Source organism: Schistocerca cancellata, chromosome 2 (genome assembly GCF_023864275.1).
Source record: "Schistocerca cancellata isolate TAMUIC-IGC-003103 chromosome 2, iqSchCanc2.1, whole genome shotgun sequence".
NCBI classification, from domain to species: domain Eukaryota; kingdom Metazoa; phylum Arthropoda; class Insecta; order Orthoptera; family Acrididae; genus Schistocerca; species Schistocerca cancellata.
In genome coordinates, this window is record NC_064627.1 from 813,123,296 (window position 1) to 813,143,668 (window position 20,373).

At 39.6% G+C, this 20,373-nt stretch overlaps 2 protein-coding genes across 4 annotated transcripts in view; one reads left to right on the forward strand and one right to left on the reverse strand.

The window, feature by feature from the left end:
* Positions 1–12,507, reverse strand: part of LOC126162699 (uncharacterized) — a 73,752-nt gene extending 61,245 nt beyond the window's left edge. The window contains exons 1-2 of one of the 3 annotated variants that reach the window (XR_007535099.1): positions 12,364–12,441; positions 1,195–1,332 (exon numbers count right to left, since the gene is read on the reverse strand). The gene's annotated coding sequence lies outside the window, so the exon portion shown is untranslated. Of the gene's footprint in view, positions 1–1,194; positions 1,333–11,490; positions 12,013–12,363 lie in introns of those variants that run through there. The other 2 variants (XM_049919352.1, XM_049919354.1) reach the window with 2 other exon arrangements.
* An 11-nt stretch (positions 12,508–12,518) lies between these two features.
* Positions 12,519–20,373, forward strand: part of LOC126162698 (cyclin-dependent kinase 2-interacting protein-like) — a 105,294-nt gene continuing 97,439 nt past the window's right edge. The window contains exon 1 of the mRNA XM_049919351.1: positions 12,519–12,746. Coding sequence (XP_049775308.1) covers positions 12,692–12,746 — 55 coding nt within the window. The 5' untranslated portion in view covers positions 12,519–12,691. The remainder of the gene's footprint in view (positions 12,747–20,373) is intronic.

The following is a 20,373-nucleotide window of genomic DNA, read 5'->3' on the forward strand; positions in this document are numbered from 1 at the left end:
GTGGCAGGGACTGCACTTCTTGGGGCAATGAGTTCAACATTTTTAAAGCAAGCACTGGAAAACTAGCTAGTGTTCCAGACAGTCAATGATTTGGTATCCTCTTGTTTCAGGCGTCATGATTATGTGCATGTCTTGCTTTGGTTTTCTTTTACACTGATGAGCATAAAAAATGTACTGGCTGAAGATCGTCATTATTCCTAACCAGGTGAATATACAATTGCAGTAATCCATTCGTTTGCTTGATGCAATGACTCTGACTACTTTCTTTTATAACATTAATACATCATGGCAATCTGCAGTGTGTCCCCATAACAGTAGGCCTAATATATGAGGCTACGAAATAGTGCATAGCACACCGTTTCAAGGTATGGATCAGTTAACACACCTTTTACTCTCCTCGGAAGGTATATTACATGGGAGAGCTTCGAGCGCGCGCGCGCACACACACACACACACACACACACACACACACACACACACACACACACACACTATTGCTCATTCATAGATGCATTTGCTGTCAATCATGAATTCCAGCAGTTTCATAGTCTCCATATTATCATAGTATCCAATTTTACTAAGGCTGCTATAAGATGTGTTTTTTCTTCATTCATTTTCATTTTATTGTCAATGAACCATTCTTTGATGTTTTCAAGGTGCACATTTGTTGCTTGCAGATTTCTGCAGGAGCTTTTCCTTTGGCAAAAAGAGTAGTGTCATCAGCAAACTGGGGACCAGTATTAAAAAGTGTCCCCACTTGACTGTCTCCAAATCTAATGAAATTTGGTGTGAAGGTTCTATATGGTCTTTGATGATTATATACCAAATTTCAGTTCAGTATCTTCAGTGGTTGAATTCTTAGGGGATTTTAAAGAGAGGCTACTCACCTCCGTATCATGTATGAACGCGCAAATGTATGAACTTTGCTACACTTTTGTAAAAGTTCTAACACACCATGGCAAAAATTAGGGATTTAGCCATACCTAAATATAGATACAAGCTACTAAAGTGGCTAAAAAATTCGTCGCGATATTCTGAGAGCCATGGTTTGACTGACCACTGCTACATTTCGTATGAGCCAATCACTCAAAAACTTCTACCTATGACGTCTATATATCAATCAAATTTAATTAGCACTGGATGCCCAGATGAAAAGATAGGCATCTGAAAAGTTGGTCAAAATTTTCTACTTACAAATTTTAGGGGGGCAATATCCCAACTGTGCCTTTTTCGATCCTTTTTTTTCTTGCCACAGCTGGATAGAGGATCCTTTAGGCTTTCAAAGCTATATTGTTTAATTTCTGGATCTTACATATTGATGAGTAAGAATGCCTATCAAAAGTAGGGAAAGTGGATTACTGATAAATACAAAAATTAATAAAATTTGAAGTTGTAAATCAAAAAACATGTAATTGTAGTGTCTTTTAATAGTATAAGATTTTCATGTGGTCTAGGGAAAGTAACTATGCTAATAAGAAGTGTTTTTAAATTATTTTACAGTGTAGAATATAAATACAACAAAACCTCAGAAAGTGCCCTGAAGATTATAAAATCTAGAAGATCATAATGGAATGCTATGTTGCTTTAGAAGGTTTTAACCCTACAATCCACTGTGACTTGGTTTCCAATGTTATTTTAAAGCAGCAATAGTTTTTTAAGGGTCTATCCTCACAGCAGTGATATACATTGCTGAATCACCACTTTCAATTGCTGCTTTCATTACTGGCAATTTTCACAGTGTCAGTCTTTTGTGTGGTGTAATCTTTGATGTTGACACTGTTCAATCTTAGTGTTGAGTACTGAGTATTTGAATAATCAGTAATTATTGTTGTGTCTGAAGGTAATCACGAAAACAATGTTTTGATAGCCTAATTTGTATATTTTATGTAAAAACAACACCATTCTATCATGGAAAAAGGGAACTACAATCAGTTAAGGAAATGTAACCAATTGACAAGGAGATTCTTCAGTGTAGGTCTGGGCTTGGTTTCACTGAAGATGCCAAAATTTGTTTAAACCAGAATGCCTTGTTGACGACAAAATTTCAATTCCCGCAGAATTTCTGCAACCCATTTGGTAAAGAAAAACATATAACCAATAAACACTGCAATGTCTGCTAGGCTGAAGTTACTGACTAATGAAGTTTTTAAACCTGGTCAGAAAATTTGTACCAAATGTAGACATGAAATGCCCACACAGAATCATCCTGTCAGGATAAGCAAGACTCACCACCTACTGAAGACATGGGTGTTGATGCTTGCTTTACTGCTAACACTTCATTATCATCGCTTGGAGAATCACTACTAAAGCTTCAACAGATCAGCGAAAGGGATTCAATGGAATACATAAAGTGCAAAGGTCTGAAAGCCCAAGGCAACATTACTAAGGTCGGTATTACACTATCAAATTTCTTTGTCAAATATTTTTGTCAAAAATCTTTGTCAAAGATATTTGATGGTGTAATAGGAACTTTGTCAAATGTCATCCAATATTTGATCAAATCTAGGGCCTCGCTCTAGATTTGATCAAAGAAATCACTTGTCTTCTGTTCACTGCAATGTGACATGTTACCACATGGAGCGCTAGCATCGCTGCAGTGTTCTGTCGTCTATAGTGTTTTTATAAACATTGCCGGTTAATATAATTGGTGTGTGCCGACAACTACAAAATTAATAGAGATGTATGAAGCTGATGAGGTGCTTTACAACGTGAGGCACCCTGAATACAAAAATAGATTGAGAAGATTGGAGACCTGACCTGACCTGACCTGACCTGACCTGACCTGACCTGACCTGACCTGACCTAACATAACCCTCTCCTGTAGCAAGGAATCTGAGTGTTACAGTGAGCCTGTCTTCTGAAGATGTAGCATTTCTTAAGTGAATATTGTGCTTTGTGATATGAGGATACACTTCACTGAGCACATCCAGAAATGTATGCTCATCCATTCTTAAGTGATTGTTGTATGACTTGACGTCTTCCACTGTAAGCTCACGTAACAAGTTTTGTTGAATGCTTTTGTCGTGTCGTCGTAAAACCCACGGCTTCACCCAGATTAGATCAGTGAGATCCTCGTGGATGTGTAAGATGTCAATTTTTTAAGCTGAAATAACAATACTAATAGTATGAATAAATACAATACATCATTTGTTTCTATTAAAAATTTCGTCAGTGGAGTAGAAGGAGTTGGTCACTAGTAAGACTTTCAGGCTCCTTTTAAACTGATCTTTATTTGTAACTAAATGTTTTATGTTTGCTGGCAAATTATTGAAGATGAGTGTTCCTGAGTAGTGGACCCATTTTTGAACTAAAGTAAGTGCTTTTAAGTCCTTGTGCAGATCATTTTTGTTCCTGGTATTGTATGTATGAACTGAGTTGTTTGTTGGAAAAAGAGGTATATTACTTAGGACAAATTTCATTAAGGAGTAAATATACCGAGAGGCAGTAGTTAGTATACCCAGTTCTTTGAAGAGGTTTCTGCAGGACGTAAGTGAATTTACTCCACAAATAATACGTACTACAAACTTTTGTTTGACTTGAAGAGTTACCCCAAAATATTATACCATATGACATTATGGGATGAAAGTAGGCAAAGTATGCAAGCTTTTTAATTTTTATGTTGCCTATGTCTGCTAACACTCGAATTGCAAATACAGATTTGTTAAGGCGTTTCTGCAGTTCTGTGGTGTGCTCCCCCCAACTGAATTTATTATCAAGTTGTAATCCCAGGAATTTAAGACTGTCAACCTCGTATGTATGGTTCCCCTTTCCCCCCACTTCTTTTCCGCATGTGCACACAATGCAATTGCGGTAAGTGCAACTGCTGCTGTTAATAACAAGTTGTTGTCAGCCATCTTGAACTTTGATGAAACATTTGATGACAGTGTAATACCCCTTCTAGCGCTACGTCAAAGATCTTTGTCAAATATATTTGACGGAATATTTGATCACATCTTTGATCAAATCTTTGACAAAGATATTTGATAGTGTAATACCGGCCAAAGGTAATTGCCACAGCTGCTGGTGTGAGCCAAGTAGTTATTGCTCAAATACAAATGGAAGAGTGCCATAAATGTAAAGGTATGGACATCTTAATTGAACAACTTAAAATTAAACTTCAGACTTCAAGCAATAGCAGTACAGTTTAAATTTCAACCCTGCCCCCAAACAGCTGCACTACTGAAAAAATTGCTAAAGAATTTGCTGTTTCAACTAAGATGGTGAAGAAGGCTAGGAAACTAAAGATGAAAGACAGGATTTTGGCAACACTTGCAAACCCAAAAGGGGGAAAAGCACATTGATGAAGTAAAACAAAATGTCCTTGATTTCTCGGAAGATGATGATTTTTCTCGTTTATGCCCAGCAAAAAGGATTGTGTTGTAGTAAGAACAAATAGGGAAAGATTCACAAGGAGAAACACCTGCTCCTTTGTAACCTTAAAGAAATGTTCATTGCTTATTGTAAGCAATATGGAAATGAAATAAGCTTCTCAAAATTTTGTGAGCTCAGGCCAAAATGCTGTAGTACAGCTGGTGCTTCTGTATCACATTCAGTAGGTGTATGTGCAATTCATCAAAATGTCAAATTAATGTTGGCTTCAGCAACATTCATTCAAGATGACTACAAGGATTTGATGAGAGAAACTTTATGCAGTTTGGAATTAAAAAATTGTATGCTCCAACATTGTAAGGAATGTCCAGGTAAAATGTGACTATAGGCTTTTCTTGAAGATTCTTTTAAAGACTATGACCCTGAAGAAACAATGAAATACAAGCAATGAGTCCATGCTGGCAGAGACACATTGGAGACTTGCCAGAGAACTGTTGAAGATTTCATGGGGGCATTGATTTTGAAAATTACCAGTTTAATAAGCCATCACTTTGTGTCAGAACACCAAAGTTTATTTCTTAAGCAGCTAAAAAGGAATCTTGCAGAAAGTGAAATAATTATATTGATAGATTTTGCCAAGAATTATTCATTTGCTGTTCAGGATACTTTGCAAGGTTTCCATTGGGAGAATAGTCAGGCCACATTTCATCCATCTGAGGTCTATTTCGATGGCAAAGAATGTCAGAGTATTAGCATTCGTATGGCCAGCAACTGTTCTGTCATAATACCATTGCTGTCCGTGCTTGTCAAGTAATGTTGATAGCATATTTAAAGACAAAGACTGAAAACATTAAGAACATTTACTACTTTAGTGATGATTCAGCTGCTCAATATAAGAATTTCAAAAATTTCATCAATTAATGCCTGCACGAAAATGAGTTTGGCATCATTGCCAAATGGAATATTTTTGCAACAAGCCACGGTGAATTGCCTTGTGATGGCATTGAGGGAAAAGGACTTGCAGCCTGTGCTAGTCTGCAGAGGGCCTTAGATAACCAAATATTGACTCCATATGATTTATTCAAATTCTATGATGATATTATTCGAGGTGCAAAGCTTTTTTATGTACCAAAAGAAGAAACTGAAAAAAATCCAACCAGATCGAGCAACAAGGTTTACCATGGGACATACAGTATATGGAACAAGAGAAAATCAATTAATTGTAATCAGCTCAGAGTAAGCAGAGTTTCCAATGAGCATTCACAGTTAACGTCTTTGAAGCAGATGAAGAAATTCCAGCAGTCTCAATTCCATGATTACAACCAGGACAGTATGTTACTTGTATGTATGGCAATTTTTGGTGGGTTGGAAACGTGAAGTTTCACAGGAATAACAAGATGTTTTCATCAGCTTTATGCAACCACATGGTCATGATTGTTCCTTCCACTGGCCGACTGCTAAAGATACCTGCTGGATTCCTGAGCAACGTATCTTCATGACTTCAGAAGCCTCATCAACATCATCACCAGGAAGACAATACAGTTATCCACAATCTGTCATTGACAAAATTGTAGAAATGCTTAATGAAAAATGGAACTGACTCTTTAGTATTTTTGTTATGCAAATTTGCTGTGTTTTGTACTAGACTTGTTTTTATGTCATGTTAAATTAATGTTTGAAACTGACTTATACACCCGAATAAAAATAATTAATCATGGGACTTAACGAGCAAAATATTTGACTTTTCAATCTCCTCCAAGTGCTAAAATAATAACTTTTGAAACGTATTCTTACTCGTCAGACTGACAGATCCAGAAATTAAAAAATATTTTTTTGAAAGCTTAAAGCATGCTTTTTCAAGCTGGAGGAAGAAAAAGAGGAGTGAAGAAGACACAGTTGAGATATTGCCCCCCTAAAATTTGCAAGTAGAAAATTTTGGCCACCTCTGCATATCTTTTCATCTGGGCATCCAATGTTAATTAAATTTGGTTGATTTATACACGTCATAGATATGAGTAATCCTCTAAGTTTTGGTGTGATTGGTTCATATGAAAACTAGCAGTGGTCAGTGAAACCACGGCTCTCAGAATAGTGCAACGAATTTTTTAGCCACTTTATGGGCTTGTATCTATATTTAGGTAAGGCTAAATCCCTAATTTTTGTCATGGTGTAATTCAGCATAAAAAGCTGTCTGTGTATATTAAAGCAAATGACCAAATGTTTGCTAGAACTTTTAAAGAAGCCTAGCAAAGTTGGCACATTTGCGCCTTCATACATGATATGAAGGTGAGCAGCCTGTCTTTAAAATCCCCTAAGAATTAAGCCACTGAAGATACTGAACTGAAATTTGGTATGTAGCCAGTAAAGACCGTATAGAACCTCTACACCAAATTTCATTAGATTTGGAGATGGTCGAGTGGGGACCCCTGGTCCCCTTGATGTGGAATGACCCAACTGAATTATGTGGTTATTACAACCCAGATCGTTGATGTAAGTAAGGAACAGGAGAGGTCCTGTAATGGATAACTGGGGTACACCATGCTCCAGTTTTTGCTCTTTGGAGACTGCATCATGAACTGATACCACATGCTTTTGGTTTTCAAGACAGGATTGAAGGGTAGCCAGCACACCACAACCAATACCAAAACACTGTAATTTACTACGCAATATTTTGTGCGAGATGCACTCAAAGGGCTTGCTGAGGTCACAGGGTGTCAGTGCCAGACTTTCCTTGTCTTCAACCTTTTGCCCTATCTTCCTGATTGCTGCTGTAACCAAAGACTACCTATGTCCTGAATGGGGTTTTTGTCTTTGGAGTAATTTTGTATCTGGCATTGCATTACAGACTCTACAACTTTAGCTAGGATAGGATTATGGAAAATGATCTGAAACTGGACACCTCACGTGGGTCACTTTTTTGGTAGAGGGTCATTCCATGTTAAAGAGACTTTGTGACCAAAAAATTAAAAAGACAATATTTCATGTCAAGTTAAAAGTACATTTGTTCATTGCAAAATAATCATGACTATGAAAAAACTAAATTTCTACCTTCACTAAGTATTTAAAGTGCACTACTCTATGGCACCTCAGAGAGGTATGTTTTATGCTATTTCCAGATGAGTATTAGTTGTGTTATCTATGGTCGATTGTTCTATTGTTGCAAAGAACATTGAAGTCAACATTGTTATAGCTCATAATAATTCGTTTTGTTGAGCTAAGCTATTTGCATTTCTTTATTTTGTTAGTTTTATAATATATGTGCAGCTTGTAACACCTGTAACAAAAAAGATACAAAAGTTTAATTTGTAATCTAGTAAATTTGTTCTGCACAATACCTTTCTGTAAAAGTGAGGTTATGCACATGTTTTACAATATCATACCATTACATGGCATTTTGAAATCTCATTTAACAATCTTAGAGCTGTTACGGGTGTTACTAATTTTTGTTTCGGGTGTTACTTAACACATGCGTAACACCCGTAACTTGAATTGGAAGATTTAATGCCACCTTCATCTTTAGTAGGCCTAGGCCCTACATTTAAATTATAACCAAAGGGTCCACCTTCATCTTTAGTAGGCCTAGGCCCTACATTTAAATCATAACCAAAGGGTATTATTATGAATGAAAAAAGTTTTTTAACTATGTTTATTACACATGAAAACAGTTTTAAGCATGAAAACAAAAATTTTTATTCCTCTGCATACACTTGTTTAAGCACTACACCTACATTATAAAAGTTAATTGGGGCATTAACCTGACTCAGCTGACGTTCTCCTAAAAAGTTAATTAAGCCCAAAATGCTTTAGATTACATATAGTTTACGTTTTCCATTCTAACTTTTCCAAGAACAACAATATTGCTAACCTCAGTCTTAAATTTTATATAGGCCCAGTAAACTGCTTATTGAGGCAAATTCTAGCCATTCATAAGAGCCTACAATTTCATAAGAATACTTGAGCATTTGAGCAAAGCTGTTCCATCTGTTCCAAGCAATCACAAGGAATTATTGAATGAATTAAGTTGTAATTCACAGAACAAAGACTGTGTTTTTGGGTCATGCCAGGAATGCCAATTTAATTGAGCAAATTTATCCCAGAAGACTATGACCTAACAAAAAAAGAGTGTCTGGCAACAATGGGAAAATGATGTGAAACATCGTCCTTGTCTTAGTGAACATTCAGTGAGCTGCGATGATGCCTTAGCATCACTGGTTGACAAATTGCCTCAGTTTAAAAAACATTGCTATGTGAAGATAATGCAGAGTGATTTCTTCCAAGGAAAGAAAAATAGCCTTGATGTTGAAGATTGTGTTCTTCAAATGGACTTTGCAGAGAATTATGCTCTAATTTCACAAGATGAGGTACAGAGTGCACACTGGGCGCATTCACAATTAACTATTTACACTTCTGCATTTAGTTTGCAAACCATGAGGTCAGGTCGTATGCAGTCATCAGTAACGAGCTTTCACACAAAAAATATTTTGAGTTTACTTTTCTTAAAACTGTTATAACGGAGATTAAAAAAAGAGTTTTCTAAAGTTAAAAGAGTTTTTATATTTTCTGACAACTGTGCTGGGCAGTTCAAAAATAAATATACTTTGTCCAAGCTATGTTATTTTGAGAGAGACTTTGGATTGACAGTTGAGTGGAATTTTTTTGCCAGTTCACATGGTAAACGAGCCACGGATGGCATTGGATGTGCACTCAAGAGGAGCTACATAAATTTCTATGAAGTGTGAAGTTCTGATGATTCTGATCAGGAGACTGTTTCACTATCTGAATCACAAGACAATATTGGAAGTGCTTGTGAGTTAAGCCTAACTAATAAAATTGAAAAGTCTGATTTAAAATTTGGGTTATTTGTCTTGGTTGACATTCCAAGTGACAAAAAGAAGCCAACCCCATGCAAAACTCAATACCGCTACTTGGGAATTTGCCAGAGTGAGGTTGATGAAGAGGAGGATGTGAAAATAATGTTCCTGAAGTCAGTAGGAAAAAGTAAAACACTTTTTAAACTAGACGAAACTGATGTTTGTTTTGTGAAATTCAGTCAAGTACTATCTAAGGTAACAACACCAGAAATCAAACAACAAGGTAACCGTTTGTACTAAGAGTTCAATTTTGAGTTGGATGTTGCTGAAAAAGATTATTTAATGAAGTTTTTAAACCAATCAATATTAAGAAAACATTTTTGTCATAAATTTATTGGGCCTACAAAATGAGGTAAACGTTAAGTAACGATATCTTGGCCTAGTTGTACTATAAAATTGTAACAAAATTTTTTGTGTAATAAATAGCTTTATCCTTCAAACATGTTTTCTTAAGTACATACTTTTATTCCAAATAAACTAAAATAGGCCTACTTCTTTTCTTTTTATGCAGTTGTGAGAGGTAAATTTCTTCCTTCAAGAATCAAATCTGATGCATCTATGTAACACCCGTAACATTTAATGTAACACACGTAACAACAAAAAATATATATATACTGAGTTATGATGTCCAAAAAAATAAAAATTTATATTTCAAAATAAAATTTGGGGCAATACCTTTTAACAGTTGTTTTACAAGAATAAAAGCTTCATCAAGTTTGCAGAAATTAGAGAATTCCTTAACTCATAACAGGCGCCAGGTCTACTTTTGGTAACACCCGTAACACTACTTTTTTGATTAATAACCAGGAGAACAATAAAACAATTCCAGTATCAACATTTCTAACATGAAATATAATGTAAGCCTTAAAAGTTTTCAATATTAAATTCAATTAATATTTTTCCTTACATTATTTTTCCTAATTTTAAGGTGTGTACATGTAACACCCATAACTGTGGAATTGCCCTACACTGGTACTGTGCGTGCCAGTTTCAGGAATTCTGGGAAGACACCAATGGATAAACATTTGTTGACTTCTACAACTAGAGGGTGAGCAAGCTCTGGAATAATCTTCTTCAGTAATGTGCAAGACATGCCATAGACATCTGCACTCTCTGCATGTTTTACATGTATTCACTATTTTTACCATGTCCTTAGGATACACTTACTTCCAGTTTTTAATAGTGCATCAATTTACTTTTTTATACAAGACATGGGGTCTAAGCCATGTCTGGAATTTCTTAATAACCTTACAAAGTACTGGTTGAAGGCATCAGGACAATAGAAATTTAAGGCAGAGGTAGCCTTCTCCCTGTGCTAATTTACCAGATCGCAAGCTGCTTTACATGGGTTATGAGCCTCTTTCATGAACTTGTTATTGTATTTCTTCTATGCATCCTCCATTCCCTTTCTGTATATCCTCTTGGCTCTTAAGTAGGTACAACGAAGCAGGTATTTAGTTGAAAGATCTAAGGCTGTCTTCATGTGTCTGTCATACTTCATAAAAAATGTCTTGATTTATCTAGCTCAAGTGTAAATATTTTCCCTTTAATAGGTTTTCCCCTTCCTTGCAATTTGCCTGCAGGATATTTCTTGAGAATTAAAGGCAACATATCATCAAAATTTGTTTTCAAGGTTTGGTTGCAACAGACATTCAAAAGAGGTATTGCCCCCATGTCTGCAATTTTCTGATGACAATTCACATCAGACAATGCTGCTTTAAGAGCATTTAATAACCCTCATACTGAATTTGTAGCTTGAGTGCCATGTGCTTGCTTGCAATTTAATGTTCATGTTGAGTTCTATTACTAATGCACTGTGTTCTGCAATCATTTGTTCAACTACACTGATACTGTAACCCCAATCTTGAGGTTTGGTGAGAATGGAGATACCAATAGCCATTAATATTTCACAAGTTTCCTTCACAAATTATTGTAATGCCTTATGATATTCGTAAACTTACGTGAAATGTCCACAGCACTAAGTTTACAATTCTAATTCATAGACTTACATTATTAGGAAATACACATCAACAAACAACAAGATATGAGTTGAAGAACATAAGCAGCAACTATGAAATATGCATCAATGAACAGGAAATAAGCTCAATACAATCTGAAAGCCAGCAGATTTTCATCAAATAAAGGAATTCTCAGTACCCACTCAATGAGATATTCATTTGTGAATATTTAATGAATAAGTTAAGTCAGATGCAGTAAATCAAATGCTCATTATTAACATCACAAAAACAACCATCGATATTGATTACGAAACGGGAGAAGCGTTTGGTACCTAACTCCTGCTCTCTGCAATGGTCTTCGGCTATGGGATCATTCGTATCAAACTTCATTCACACCACATTCAAGGGACTCTTACATGAATGCACATGCGGTTAACACGTAAAATGTGGTGCCTGGTTCATTCATCGTGCTTTTTGGCAGACAAATGAAAGACATCCAATTTTGTTTTCCATTTCCCTTCCTTCCTACAGCATTATGTTCACGGAACGTTAGGCTCAGCAGCTGCGTACTTGCGACTGCCAGTAATACGCATGTAGTCGGGCCACAAAACATTTAAACCTAGTTGCTCGGAAGACAACAAGTTTTGTATCGAACACTGGTGCTTTCCTCGCTCTGTACGCCCCGCAAAAGAAACGGCAACAAAAAAGAACACCGAAAGAACAAGATCATTTACAAAGATCGAGTTTCAATTAAATTCCACAAATAATTGTGGCCCGGCATCATGTGAATCCAATCAAAACTTTTCAATTGTACGCTTTCGGCATTTGAAAGAACGGGACTCGCCTACCATGTTTATCTTTATATAACTAACTGCTCGCTCTCACATAGCTTAGCCTTTTGAATAAAACCTCCGCCGAATCCATGCAACACCTCTTTCATTTGTTTACGAATGATGTCCACCTACAACATATTAACCCACAATATAGTGTTCCGAGTGAGTTGGCGATACAGTAGTAAAACTTCGAGAATTATGATTATTTGCACATAAGCTGAAAAATACATTAGAAACTACATTTTTATTCGATTTCTTTATAATGGCGTGAGATGCTCCAAATTGACGCAAATGAAAATATTTCCGTCGATTATCATAGGATTTTTTATGAATGAGAAGAACTACAAACGAACAGTTTTTAATCTGTCTTACCTTCACTGGTTGGAATTTCAACGAAAGTTCCGTTTACAATTGTTGCCGTTCTTTCTCCATGGACTGCGATTTGATGGTAAACATCACCCTTCAAAGATGAAGCGTATCATCCATATTCCATAGTTATACTCTATGGTATCATCCAGAAGGCTGGTTTGCCGTTCGCTCTTACAGCGTTTGTGAGAGGCGCAGTGGGTAGAGATAGATACGTTAGCTAGGAGAACATTGAGTGGAATATCTAAAGTTCTTTGAGACACATTTGCAAATTTTTCACAGTTTAGATAGGATTGAGTGTTGTACTGTGACGAATTGTCAAGGAAGTGCAATAATGGAACCTCCGGCGGAGAAGTCGGTTCCACCCCCGACGTTTACGCCTGTCATTCGTATGTAGCGTTACTTTTTTTTATATATAGCGAAAGAATGGTAACTACGTAAAAGTAAATACTGGTAGTTGTATTTATTCAGGGGGCAATCTTGATAGAAACTGAAAGAACCCGTGGGATGAGCGAAAGTCTGCCCATGTATTCAAACATCATACAACTAAACAACTTTTAAAAATACAGACGGTGCAGGATCAGAATAACTCTCATCTGTAGATTTGTGTAATGTGGGGTACCAAATTTTCGTAGCGAACATTAATTTCTTTTTGGGTACTGGTACAAAAGTTTCTGGTGGACCATTGCCCTATGCTCAAATTATAAGCTATTGCAGCACTATGAAATGTTATGAGAAGTGCTGATAAGATTTATTAATTAGCCACATATGAAGTTCATCATGTGAGCCATAACTCGTTGAAGAAAGTTTGGGATGCAGTTTCATGCTGGTTGTATGGACATCAGCAATAATGCATTGTAAAAACAGAGTACAAACACGCGCAAAATGCAGTTTATTTGAAAGAGTTAATTGTTTTACCCAGTCAAGCACTTTTTTTGCTTATTAACTGTGTTTTCAGTTCTATGTCCATTTGTGCTTGTGAGGTTGCTTAATGTTGCTAGGTGGTGTGTGACACTGGCTGAAGAAACAAAGTTTTAACATTCCGTCTTATTAGAGTTTTGTATATGAGTCGTAGAAAGCCTGGTACATGAAATGCCTCTAGGTGTGACATAATTGGGCTGATGTCTAGTTGATGTATGTCAGTGCCCTCACTTAGCCTTTGTACCTAAACCGCACTGCATGATACCCACCAACAATGAAACAGAATTTACTAAGAAACAAAGACACCAATTAATTCTAATTAATCTCTGTAGCTAAAATGAATTTTGCAATACCCCGCATACATGTAAAAATACATTCATTATCAAATCGAAAACCTCATTTGACATATGTGCATATTAGAAACCTCGTCAGACTACAGAATCAAAACTTATTTAATATGAAGACAGGCAATGAAACACCGTTCAGTATCAAAACAACACAGAAATTGTATAGGGCCTACACCCAAATAAAATATGTACCTCCAGCGTTGGGTCCTAGGGTTGCCTGTATATTCCACCTGCTGCCTCTGCAGCTTTCACATCAGAGTGTTCCACTTGTAGGTTTGCTAACACATCTCATGTGCAGCCCGGTTGGAAACCACTGTCCTGGTTGACAAGATCGTCATGTTACTCTTACTTTCACTGCCTCTTTGATGACTGTATCCCAGAAGCTGTTAGCGTGGAACAGCACCTTTGTCTGTTCAAAATCAAACATGAGCTTCATTGATGATGTGCTTTGTCACTGCCAGTTCGTCAGTTTGGCCAAGGCAAACACTCCTCACATGTTCTGAATGGTGCTGTTGCAAAAGCTAAAATGCTGAAAAATAATGTCAAGGTCGCAGAACACAGGCTTATATATGCCTTCGTGAGGACAATGACACAGTCATCCAAGGCTTGCGGTGGTGCTGTTATGGTCAGATGACTATAGGCAGGAGACTGAGTAGCATGACTGAGGTGCTCCTGAAGGATCTGGCATCAAGTAAGTGAAAAAGGATCTTACTCCTCAACAACTCGGGACTATACAAGGACATAGTTACAGTACTGTACCCTAGGACACCAGTACCACCACACGATTATGGCCTTCTTGAAAATACACAAAGAGGAGCTCAACTATGTCCAATAGTGAACACCATAAATTTGTGTGGCACAGCCAGACACCTGGCACAGCATCTAAAATCTCTCATGGGTCACTGTGCACACCACATTTAGTCAGCTTTGACATCACCTCTCTCTCCATATGGGTACAGCTGTAAGATTCCATGGCTCTACTATAGAGCCACTTTGATAACATGGTGAAACTAGTTCAACATGCACTGACCACCACCTGCTTCCAATATGTGGAAAGTTCTATGAACAGATAGATGGAGTCACCATGCATGTTATGTACTGGTATTGGAGCCTGTGGGGAGTGCTGCATGCTGAAGGTGGCATGGGGAAGTGAATTGGGAGTGGGTGATAGATTGGGGGGAGGGGGGGGGCAGTGTGTTACTAGAGATTGAGGCCAGGACAGTTATGGGAGCAGATGATTTGTTGCAAGGATAACTTCCAGTTGTGTAGTTCTGAGAAGCTGGTGGTGAATGGACGGTTCCAGATGGCCTGGGGCATGATCAGCTGAATGTTGTGCCACCAGGTGATCAACTTAAGTTTGAAAAATAGTTTGGTGGTGGCCATTCATCATGGTGGATTGAGAGTGGAAGTGGCTGACATAGGGATGGACAAGGATGTAGCATAAGTTGAGTAGGCAGTGAAACACTGCTTTAGCAGGGTGGGAAGGATCTTGTGTAGGATGTCCCTGATTTCAGGGTAGGATGAGAGATAAAGTCCTGACAAAGGCTATGATTCAGTTGTTTTAGTCTAGGGTGATACTGGGTGATGAGGAAGGTGCTCCTTCGTAGCTTATTTTTGGGCTAGTGGAAGGATTGGGAGTGTGGTAGGATATGACATCGGGAATCTGTCTGCAGACTAGGTTTTGGGGGATGTAGTGCCTGTATGTGAAGGCCTTTGTGAGACATTCAGCATACTGGGTAAGGGATTTCATATCACCTGAGATACAGCGATGGCAGCTGTCGATATGCGGGGACTTTTGGTGGTTAGTGGGTGTAATGTGGATGGAGACGTCAGAGGGGCGGTCACCATCCAGGAAAGTCACATGTTGGATCAAGGGAGACCAGGTGAAGAGGATGGGAGAGAGGGTTGAGGTTGTGAAGGAATGAGGAAAGGGGGTCTTGAGTCGGGATTGTGAAGATATCGTCATCAAATCTGAACCAGTTGATGGGTTGGGAGTTTGGGAGGCTAGGAAGGTTCCCTGTAGATGGCCCTTAAACAGACTAGCACAGCAGGGTGCCCTTGGCTGGTGCAGATTTGTTTGCATACTGTTCTTTCAAAGGAAAAGCAGTTGGGTGGCTGGATATAGTTGGTAAGGTACATAAGATATGACATACTGGTAGTGGGTTTACAGCCTGAGAAATGTTGGGAGAGGTAGTTTTTGATAGCAGCAAGGCCATGGGCATGACAGATATTGGCGTATGTGGAGGTGGTATTAATAGTGAAGAATCAGAATCCAGGAGATAAAGGAGTGGGGTTGGTGGAGAGTTAGTGAAGTAAGTGGTTAGTATCTTTGATGTGGGAGACTAGCAACCAGGTGTCCTCCAGGATGAATGGCCACCACCAAACTGTTAGCAAGAACAATGATGACCATCCAGTGGCACAACATGTAGCTCAGGATAACTTTCTCAATTTCAATGGCTGCTTCACAGTCCGCTTTCTTAACTGTTCTGCCTTCAGTCTCCGGTAAACCACTACCCCCAACCCTCCGCCCAACATTTCCCCCCTCCGCTGTCCTATCACCCTATTCAAATTCATTTCCCCATGTCACCTTCAGCATGCACCACTCCCAAGGGCTCCAACGCTCACGTATCACATCAATCTGTGCACCTGCTACTCCGTCCTCCCATATTCCTAGCTAGCAAATCGGCTTCCATCTGCCACAAAACAGCACTGGTACTGTACGTTCAGCCAGTGCTGTGTGTGTGTGTGTGGGGGGGGGGGGGGGGGGGGGGATTTGCACATGTGTATTCTAGCTCTAAAAAGGATTACTCCAAAAGCTAGCAAAGTTTTCTTTCATTTTTCCTTTTAGTGAGTGGCCTCCTTTACTCCTAAAGTATTTACATTACCAGAACTTTCCTACGTATTCATACTTTGGTTGCCTACAAGAATGATGGAGAATCCTAATGGTAAGCTGGGATATTTCATCTACAGGAAGAAGCCACACACGTACCTGTATCTAAAAGCAAGGACCTGCCATTATCCAGCTCAATGCAAATCTGTGCTAAAGACCATGAAACAAATAGCATGAGTCGTGTGACAAAATCTGCTGAGTTAACAGAACCTGTGTAAAACTTTTAGTAATAATGGCTGATGTTATTTCTGTAAGCAGGGCTGTCCATAGCCAGTATTTCCAGTATTGTGGAGAAACACAACATAAAAATGATTCTATGATGGACACCCTGCATCTACAGCATCAGTTGTGAGTGCGACTTGCAGTACATCAGCCAGGCACAGCACTGTTCAGAATAGATGAAGAGTGTTCATCACCTGGGCCAAATCAAGTCAGCAGAGGCAGAGCACAACATCAACCAATGCCAAATGTTTGATTTTGGACAGATCAAAGGTGCTGTGTCATGCCAATATGTTATGTGATTTGGTCATCACAGAGGCAGTGGAAATAGAGTACATGATTATATGTCAACCAGGACAGTGTTTTCCAATTGATCTGCACATGTGGTGTAGCATTAGCAAAAATATGTCGAACACTATTATGTGCAAAGCAGTGGAGGCCATGTTTGTAATAGACAAGTAGCACCACAACTAGACTCCCAGACTTGCTACCCACCCACAACTCAGCTGATAGCCTGCGAAGATTTAATCAAAGAAATACATTACCACATGAGTTCGCTCAGTATGTTGCACCATTTGCAGATGGATGACCTCCTCCTTAGCAGTGTGATAATATTTTTGTCAAGACTGTGCTGTAAATCATTGTGAAGTAGGTGCTAAGCGAGTTGAAAATTATCTAATGCTCAAGTTATCCTTTTTATTGGTATAGGTACCCTACCATCTCAAAGACTGCGCTTTCCTTCAAAATTTGGGAGGTGAAATATGAAGAAAAGTGCATTGAGTAAATAGTAGGGAGGACGTGGGAATCATTAAGCCTTATTAGGCTACAAGGAATATGAATAAAACTAAAATTCTAACTTCTGAGTTTCTTGTGGTGTCGTGGTCCACCAGAATATGTTTTACTCCTGCTATAAAAGCGGTATTGTGAATCATTCCACATGGGAAAAATATATCTAAAAACAAAGATGATGTGACTTACCAAATGAAAGCACTGGCAGGTTGATAAACACACAAACATACACACAAAATTCAAGCTTTAGCAACCAACGGTTGCTTCATCAGGAAAGAGGGAAGGAGAGGGAAAGACGAAAGGATGTGGGTTTTACGGGAGACGGTAAGGAGTCATTCCAGTCCCGGGAGTGGAAAGACTTACCTTAGGGGGGAAAAAAGGACATGTGTGTGTTTGCGAGTGTATACCTGTCCTTTTTTCCCCCTAAAGTAAGTCTTTCCACTCCCGGGATTGGAATGACTCCTTACCCTCTCCCTTAAACCCACATCCTTTCATCTTTCACTCCCCTTCCCTCTTTCCTGATGAAGCAACCGTTGCTTGCGAAAGCTTGAATTTTGTGTGTATGTTTGTGTTTGTTTGTTTGTGTGTCTATCAACCTGCCAGCGCTTTTGTTTGGTAAGTCAGGTCAGGAAAGAGGGAAAGACGAAAGGCTGTGGGTTTTAAGGGAGAGGGTAAGGAGTCATTCCAATCCCGGGAGCGGAAAGACTTACCTTAGGGGGGAAAAAGGACAGGTATACACTCGCGCACACACACACATATCCATCCGCATATACACAGACACAAGCAGACATTTGTAAAGGCAAAGAGTTTGGGCAGAGATGTCAGTCGAGGCGGAAGTACAGAGGCAAAGATGTTGTTGAAAGACAGGTGAGGTATGAGCGGCGGCAAATTGAAATTAGAAATTAGCAGAGATTGAAGCCTGGCGGATAGCGAGAAGAGAGGATATGCTGAAGGGCAAGTTCCCATCTCTGGAGTTCTGACAGGTTGGTGTTAATGGGAAGTATCCAGATAACCCGGACGGTGTAACACTGTGCCAAGATGTGCTGGCCGTGCACCAGGGTATGTTTAGCCACAGGGTGATCGTCATTACCAACAAACACTGTCTGCCTGTGTCCATTCATGCGAATGGACAGTTTGTTGCTGGTCATTCCCACATAGAAGGCTTCACAGTGTAGGCAGGTCAGTTGGTAAATCACATGGGTGCTTTCACACGTGGCTCTGCCTTTGATCGTGTACACCTTCCGGGTTACAGGACTGGAGTAGATGGTGGTGGGAGGGTGCATGGGACAGGTTTTACACCGGGGGCGGTTACAAGGGTAGGAGCCAGAGGGTAGGGAAGGTGGTTTGGGGATTTCATAGGGATGAACTAAGAGGTTACGAAGGTTAGGTGGACGGCGGAAAGACACTCTAGGTGGAGTGGGGAGGATTTCATGAAGGATGGATCTCATTTCAGGGCAGGATTTGAGGAAGTCGTATCCCTGCTGGAGAGCCACATTCAGAATCTGATCCAGTCCCGGAAAGTATCCTGTCGCAAGTGGGGCACTTTTGGGGTTCTTCTGTGGGAGGTTCCGGGTTTGAGGAGATGAGGAAGTGGCTCTGGTTATTTGCTTCTGTACCAGGTCGGTAGGGTAGTTACGGGATGCGAAAGCTGTTTTCAGGTTGTTGGTGTAATGGTTCAAGGATTCCGGACTGGAGCAGATTCGTTTGCCACGAAGACCTAGGCTGTAGGGAAGGGACCGTTGGATGTGGAATGGGTTGCAGCTGTCATAATGCAGATACTGTTGCTTGTTGGTGGGTTTGATGTGGACAAATGTGTGAAGCTGGCCATTGGACAGGTGGAGGTCAACGTCAAGGAAAGTGGCATGGGATTTGTAGTAGGACCAGGTGAATCTGATGGAACCAAAGGAGTTGAGGTTGGAGAGGAAAGTCTGGAGTTGTTCTTCGCTGTGAGTCCAGATCATGAAAATGTCATGAATAAATCTGTACCAAACTGTGGGTTGGCAGGCCTGGGTAACCAAGGCTTCCTCTAAGCGACCCATGAATAGGTTGGCGTACGAGGGGGCCATACTGGTACCCATGGCTGTTCCCTTTAATTGTTGGTATGTCTGGCCTTCGAAAGTGAAGAAGTTGTGGGTCAGGATGAAGCTGGCTAAGGTAATGAGGAAAGAGGTTTTAGGTAGGTGATTGGCATGAAAGGAAGTGCTCCATCGCAGCGAGGCCCTGGACATGCGGAATATTTGTGTATAAGGAAGTGGCATCAATGGTTACAAGGATGGTTTCCGGGGGTAACAGACTGGGTAGGGATTCCAGGCGTTCGAGAAAGTGGTTGGTGTCTTTGAAGGATGGGAGACTGCATGTAATGGGTTGAAGGTGTTGATCTGCGTAGGCAGAGATGCGTTCTGTGGGGGCTTGGTAACCAGCTACAATGGGACGGCCGGGATGATTGGGTTTGTGAATTTTAGGAAGAAGGTAGTAGGTAGGGGTGCGGGGTGTTGGTGGGGTCAGGAGGTTGATGGAGTCAGGTGAAAGGTTTTGTAGGGGGCCTAAGGTTCTGAGGATTCCTTGAAGCTCCGCCTGGACATCAGGAATGGGATTACCTTGGCAAACTTTGTAAGTAGTGTTGTCTGAAAGCTGACACAGTCCCTCAGCCACATACTCCCGACGATCAAGTACCACAGTCGTGGAACCCTTGTCCGCCGGAAGAATGACGATGGATTGGTCAGCCTTCAGATCACGGATAGCCTGGGCTTCAGCAGTGGTGATGTTGGGAGTAGGATTAAGGTTTTTTAAGAAGGATTGAGAGGCAAGGCTGGAAGTCAGAAATTCCTGGAAGGTTAGGAGAGGGTCATT